Genomic DNA, 7,500 nt, shown 5'->3' with positions numbered 1-7,500 from the left:
AATTTTTTTGTCTATTTTTTGCCAGTAAGACACAATAGAAATTTAGCTCAGGTTCCTCCCCCAAAAAAGTGCAGGGATCTGAATCCTGGTCTGAATGCCCTGTAACTGAAATCCCCACAGCGCTGAAAGGCCATCTTTAAAACTGCCAAGTGGACTCGATTCCCAGACGGCGATTACGCCGAGGGCCCTCTGAGCCTCCGGACTTCGCCTCCTGATGGACACTGTCCATTAAAGTCCCATCCGGACCGCAACACGCCGTAATCCGGAGCTAGGGGCTCAACCCCACTCCATAATAATGCTGATACATACTGTGCTGAAACATCAGCAGTAGTCCCATGATAGATCGAGAGCAGTGGTGGAGTCCACGTGATACGCAGGACTATGCAGTATACCCACTTATAAAGCATCACCATCTCAGTATACCCACTTAAAAAGCATCACCATCTCAGTATACCCACTTAGAAAGCATCACCATCTCAGTATACCCACTTAAAAAGCATCACCGTCTCAGTACACCCACTTAGAAAGCGTCACCATCTCAGTATACCCTCTTAAAATAGGCAAGGATACACACACACATATTACAGTTTGGGGTTGATCACAGTATACCCACTGCAGCTAACTACTACTGTACGTCACAGTACATCCACTACAGCTATCTAGACTACACCACTGGGTATGGGGGACACCAAAGGGACTCTCTTCTCCCACTCACTCACTCACCATGGACACACTGCCCTCTCAGCCTCAGATCAGCTAGCCGCACAGATTAGCCGCACCACTTCCTATCACCGAGCCGAGGCCTCGAACACAAACTAACTGCGCAGACAAATCTATCCATCCCCAGCTGGTGATTTGTTACGTTAACTTTAATGGCCGAGGGGTGGGTGACCAATGGGAGCATTTATCAGTGCGATGTGATTGATTAGCACACTGCGCAGTTAGGCGGCTGATATTTCAGACCCATTCTCAGGGACTATGGATTCTCATTTGTACAAACCTGCAGTCAGAAAGCGGACTGATGAGACTCACATTATTGAGCTAGCTATTGACATATTGATCCTGTGACCCTACATCCGCTGTGCTGTTAACCTAACAGTGTGAGGGGATAGAGAGGTGGACTGGCAGGTTAACATGGGGAGTGCGTGTTGCTCATTCTTCTAACAAACAGGACAGCATCCTCCTTCAAACCCTTGCAAATTGCCTACCGCTCATCCCATCACACAGGGACGTGTCTGTACACGATCTCCACAAATGACAACAGATCTGTTATGGAACCACGCAAATCGCTCTTCTTTCAAACCATTTGTTCCGGCGCTCAAAGGCATGCCACTTTGTCAAAGATGCTTCCTCAAATAACAGACATCAATGCTGTATTCCAGACAGCTCAGACATCGAGGATCGGACTTCAGTTCCAACCTTGAAGTTGGGGTAGATTGACTTACCCTGAGTTCAGAAGTGGGGAACTCCGACTTCAAGTGGTGTTCAATTATACTTTTTTTCCCCAGTAGGAGGTCAGAATTATTAACCTCCGAGTTTGTCTGGAATGAAACCGGGAGATTCCAACTAGGAAATATCTGACTTCCGAGTTGTCTGGAACGCAGCATTAGGTTAGTAGAGGGCATTAAGAGAGCTGGGATCGTACAGGATCACTCTGGGGTCACTTACAGTTGTGACATGTGGCGCCAGTGTATCCTGTCCCAGAGCAGTCGCAGTAGAACGTGCTCCAGGATTGTGAACACTGACCCTCGTGTTCACAGAAGTTAGGAAGACACCTGCAACAGAGAAGGAACAGATCAATTAAGATTAACACATTACTAAGAATATAAAGAACAGAATAAGATTAGCACATTAAAGAATGTCAACAACAGATTGATATTAACACATTTAGAAAGAAAATAATAAAATGATGTCACACGTCTTCAAAGGCGGTACTTCCAAGCTGGGTGATAATGATAAAATACCAAATCGCAACCAATAATAAATGACCTGATAATTAGTAAGGGTGCATTGTGTGTGTGAAGAAGACACCTGGAATTAGGCAAAAAAGATATCTTGCAAAATTCATCACCTTTGGTTATCCACTGCCTTAGAGCAAGTCAAACAGAAATGACACATCCTCGCATTTCGTGAGACTGACTCATTTCGAGCACACATGCAAAGATTGACTACGGGAGCATGGCTGTGGAGGAGAGCTACTAAGTCACGCAACCTTTCACTCAGTTCCTGCAGACTCAGGACAATGACTATAAAAATACACTTGGACTGACACTACAATCAACAGATAATTATTTGTTGTAGGGCTACATTTATAAGAAGATTAACATCACTTTCGAAATGGTGGGAAATGCAGACTTTATCCTCAAAAGAATCTTCTCAAATTCTAGCCCATCTGACATCATTAAGGTGCAGTGATCTCCTACTTTTTTCCAGAGCTGTATGTTACCGCAACGTTTTTTCTGTAACTATCATTATACTTTCATTCTATTTATTCCATTGTAATTATGCGCACAGATACACTGTGGCAAGCAATATTCAATATAAAGTTTTTCTGTTCCAGAATGCTGATGTCATAGTCTGGCACAGTGAGAAATAGAAAATCGACATTCGGAGTGGTCTCCGCGATGCTCTCCGGGGTTATTATCGAGCCAGTCCTCACGCAGACGTCTCCAAAAAGAGGCTCCGGGGATGACAGACGCCTTCGTCTCCCACAAACGGGGCAGGACTGCTGTGTGAGAAATGCTTTTCACCTTCATGGTAAAGTCCAGTGCTTCAGAACTCCCCATTACCGCTGGGATGTGTACGCTTATTCATGACTTTGCCATACCGTTATTCGATTATTTCAGACCATAAAGGCTAATCTTGTTTCCTGGGGGGCATTTGCTCCGACTCTGTGCTACAGTGTTAGCTGGGAAAATAGTCTATTAATTTAGCAATAATAGGATTTGTGGCTTGGCGAAGTACCGCAAAAACCTCAAGAGAGAGTGTTATTCTAATCCAAACCTGCCCACACAGTGAACTGAAGACTGCTTGTGACAGCAGCAGAGTGAGAGAGAGAGAAAGTGAGGGAGAGAGAGAGATAGAGAGAGTGAGAGTGAGAAACAGAGATGGGAAAAAAAAGCATCTGTCAAAAAAAAGTCTGTAATGACAAAAATACTTCAACGTCAGTGGCGACAATAATAATCGTGTGAGCGCGCGAAGGCAAATCTGGCCAGTCGGGCCCCAACTCGTAAGCACATGGGAGAGTGGTGGGTGAGAAACTGTGAGCAAATCTCGCATAAGCGTGTTTTAATGCCTCGGCAAGCTGATAGGGGCTTTAATGGATATCCAATGTGGAATAAAGAGGAGAAGAAGGCAAGGAAAAATCTTAAATGGATGATCTGACACAGAGTTAAATCCTTAATACAAAAAAATGTATATATTTTGCAATTGTAAAATGTCAGCGATAAGACGTGTCATTATGCTGAGGCTTTCGCCTGGGTGCGGAAAGTAGATTCCCGGCTGAAAAAAGAAGCATAATGAAAAGAAGAAAGGGGAAGGCATGATCAAAGCCACGGAGAGAGAAGCTGTCTGGAAGGAGAGGCTGGACTCTCCTAACTGATACACAGAGTACCAGTAAACTGAAATCACACTCCTTCCCTTCCTCTCTCTTTCTCCATATCTCTCTCTCTCTCTCTCTCTCTCTCTCTCTCTCTCTCTCACACTGTCTCGGTGCTTCTGTGAACCACTCATCTAGATGCACATTATACACAGGGCGGAAGCCCAGAAAAGATCCACAGGACAGGCTGCCTCAGAAACTAAAGTAACAAAAGATTACACACTGCACAATTAATGATACCTTCTAATACTGATCATATCTCTAAACGCCTAAAAGCTCTCTAACATTTGAAAAGGAATTGTAGCCACAGAGCACTGAGGATGATGTTGGAGCCGCAGACACATCACACAACGTATCGTTTCTCTAGCTGCCATAATGACTGTGAAGGGGCTCTCAGGCCATACGGATCTCCATTTGAGAGAGGCTGCCTCTGACTTTGAGATATAAGTTTCCACTATTATCAGTCAAAAAGGAAACCAATAAGCAATAAAAACAGCCCATATATCCACCCCCCCACCACCACACACACATACACAAGAAGAACAAAACCAAGAAACCCCAAGACAAACCAGACAAAACAAAAATAAAACCCACCGAAAACAGCTACCAGTCAAGCTTGTTCAGTTGACATATTACCCACCCTCCTACTAACCCTCCACCCTCCTCATCCACTACACACACCCCTCAGAGGACAGACAGCAGACCGCAGAGGGCCGGCGATGGCCAGACAGAAGCCGGACCACATCAAAACCGTTTCCTGTCAGTGGACGGGTCGCGCTCGAACAGGGCAGCGTGTCGCCCTCAATTCCGTTTTTTCCCCCACCGACATCCTCCCAGCACAGGACTGGACCCTCGAGAGCGCAAAAAAAGCACCGCACCTCTCGTCCACCGGTCAAGCTTTTTTTTTTTTTTTCCCCGCCCGTCACTCTCGTCCGTCCTTAAGCGCTCCTGACACGCGGACAACACTTTTCAAATCAGCTTTGACAAGGACACATCAGGAGCCGGGAATCATGGAAGGCTTCCTAGAACAACTTTATTGTCATTATTTCCATCGCGGCCCCCCGCCCCCCGGCTGCTCTCGGCTCCGCCACGATCCGCTCCGGAGCGCCGCACGCGGAGCGCGAGGCTGTGCTGCCAAAACGGGAGTCCCGCGGAATAATTCATCCCCCCCGTTCGTTCCCCCCGTTCCGTTCCGGGCCTGCCAGTATCGATTTGCCCCGGTGCCAGGGCGGCGCATTAGACGGAGTGAAGAATGTGTCGCAGACGTGCCAGCGCCCGGCAGCTGTGATTAGGGCCACGCGCCCCACGATTCATGGTCTGTTCCTCTCAACGGCAAACGCACGCGCGCGCGCGCGCGCACACACACACACACACACACACACACACACACACACACACACAGCCTCCCTCTTATGATGCACACACACAAACACACACACACACACACACACACACACACACACACACACACACACTCACACCCTCCCTCTTATGATGCACACATACACACACACACACACACACACACACACACACACATACCGTAAGCCCATACGATGGAGGGCAGGACGCTGAGACGCAAGGGCATGAAAAAGGGGGGGTATGATGGAGGGATTGTCTTGTTCACTTTGTCCATCTATCTTTCAAAATGTGCTGCTTTGGGCAAACCAGGAGGGGAGGGGAGCATTGAACAATGCCAGTACACCCACACAGAAAACTATATGTACGCACACACACACACACACACACACACACACACACACACACACACACACACACACACACACACACACACACACACACACACACACACACACACACACACACACACACACACACACACACACACACACACACACACACACACACACACACACACACACACACACACACACACACACACACACACACATACAGCCACACTCATTCACATACAAATATACCAAAGTACCTAAACACACAGTATAACACAGTATACACAAACAAATACAAATCATACGCATACACACACACAGACACACACACACAGCTAATGGCTTGTATATGCTCATACACATAAAACAAGACAACAAAGAACTCTCTCTACGAGTCTGAGGCTCGCGAGCGCTTCTTTGCCTCTGATTAACATCTCTTAATACACAGTCTGCCTTCCTTTGAAATCAGCCCGGCCTAACAATGCCCGGTGTCCGTCCTTGAGAAGCCCTGCATCTGAACACCGCCTACATTCCCAGAAAAACAGACTCGACGCCGCGCTGATTAGTACGCATCATCGCCACAAAATCAATTCTAGCAGGAGAAACGCAGCTGTATCGCTAAAGCAACAACCTTGGAAATCCGAGAGCGCCACAAAAGACTAATTGTACATCTTTCCGTTTATTATCCGGCGGACTGCTCCTCGAACACAGGTAACATCCGCAGCCGAAAAAAAGCACCGGGAACGGCAAACGCTCGGCAGGAAGATGGTGGCTAATGGAGGGGTTTCTGAAGACGTACCTGTCACGGATTCCGCAGAAGTCGAACTGAAGCTGGCTGTGATTACCCACAAGGCCTTGCTGCACCTGAAGCATGTTCACTGGCAGGTTGTTGATGGTAATTGATCGTATGCAGCCTTGAAAGGCCATGGTGGGGTTCCTGCAGTTGTCCCTGGAGGAGGCAGGTGGGCATCCTAGGGAGTAGAGGATATGAATATTTTACCGCCATCATGTTTGTTGGTAAATAACAAAACAGGATACAGAACAACACCTGCACCACTAGTCATTAGTCCCCTGACGGTCACAAACAAACACGCGTACAGCATCCTGGAGGCACATTTAGATGGCCAGTCAATAAGTCAATAACATTGAAACAAAAAAAGCCTGCCGTTGCTGATGCTACAGTATATTGAATGCAGGTCCTATTTTATGTAGATGAGCTGGAGGAATATCTGTCCTCGGGTGTTTTGTGGGTTGTGTGAAATCCAGTAGACGTGCTTAGATTTGAGGTTTTGGGAGATGTTACGATACAGACACACATATTTGAGGTTTTACAAGTTTAGAGAAAGTTTGTCGAACATCTGGTAAAGTGCTATATATGGTTTGCATTTCTTCTTTGACAACCAGTCCATCAACATACAGGACACCTGGACCTACGCAGCATTTCACCCTAAACAGCATTACCCAATGAGGTGTCCACTCTAAACAGCATTACCCAATGAGGTGTCCACCCTAAACAGCATTACCCAATGAGGAGTCCACTCTAAACAGCATTACCCAATGAGGTGTCCACCCTAAACAGCATTACCCAATGAGGAGTCCACAGTAAACAGCATTACCCAATGAGGAGTCCACAGTAAACAGCATTACCCAATGAGGTGTCAACCCTAACCAGCATTACCCAATGAGGAGTCCACATTAAACAGCATTACCCAATGAGTCCACCCTAAACAGCATTACCCAATAAGAAGTCCACACATTGGGAGCACTGATAGCGTTTCATGACTCTCCATAAAGGTGACAAGCGAGAATAAGATGCTGTTCCCAAACTTCGCTGGGTTGTGGAGATGGAGATAGGGTCTGTCTCTCTGCCTGCCTGTCTATCTGTCTGTCTGTCTGTTTCTCTCTCTGTCTGTGTGTCTGCCTGTCTTTCTATCTGTCTGTCTTTCTCTCACTCTGTCTGTGTGTCTGCCTGTCTTTCTATCTGTCTGTCTTTCTCTCACTCTGTCTGTGTCTGTCTGTCTGTCTGTCTATCTGTCTGTCTCACTGTAAATATGCCATACCTCCAAACAGGATGCTGCTCCCTGGCTGGGCGGGGTCTCGGAGCTCCATGGTGGAGGCGGGGTCATTGTCCAGAGTGAGGGACACCTGGAGGCCCCTCATGCTGATGCTGATGGTGTGCCACTGGCCGTCACTCAAACTCTGGCCTGC

The 7,500-nt window shown here is 47.1% G+C and overlaps 1 protein-coding gene across 1 annotated transcript in view; it reads right to left on the bottom strand.

The window, feature by feature from the left end:
- Window positions 1-7,500, bottom strand: part of cntnap5b (contactin associated protein family member 5b) — a 96,266-nt gene that overhangs the window by 45,387 nt on the left and 43,379 nt on the right. The window contains exons 9-11 of the mRNA XM_062527569.1: window positions 7,353-7,496; window positions 6,092-6,263; window positions 1,669-1,775 (exon numbers count right to left, since the gene is read on the bottom strand). Coding sequence (XP_062383553.1) covers window positions 1,669-1,775; window positions 6,092-6,263; window positions 7,353-7,496 — 423 coding nt within the window. The remainder of the gene's footprint in view (window positions 1-1,668; window positions 1,776-6,091; window positions 6,264-7,352; window positions 7,497-7,500) is intronic.

Source organism: Sardina pilchardus, chromosome 23 (assembly GCF_963854185.1).
Source record: "Sardina pilchardus chromosome 23, fSarPil1.1, whole genome shotgun sequence".
Classification (NCBI taxonomy): Eukaryota; Metazoa; Chordata; class Actinopteri; order Clupeiformes; family Clupeidae; genus Sardina; species Sardina pilchardus.
The sequence above is the reverse complement of the archived record's forward strand: the minus strand, read 5'-3'. Positions and strand labels throughout refer to the sequence as shown.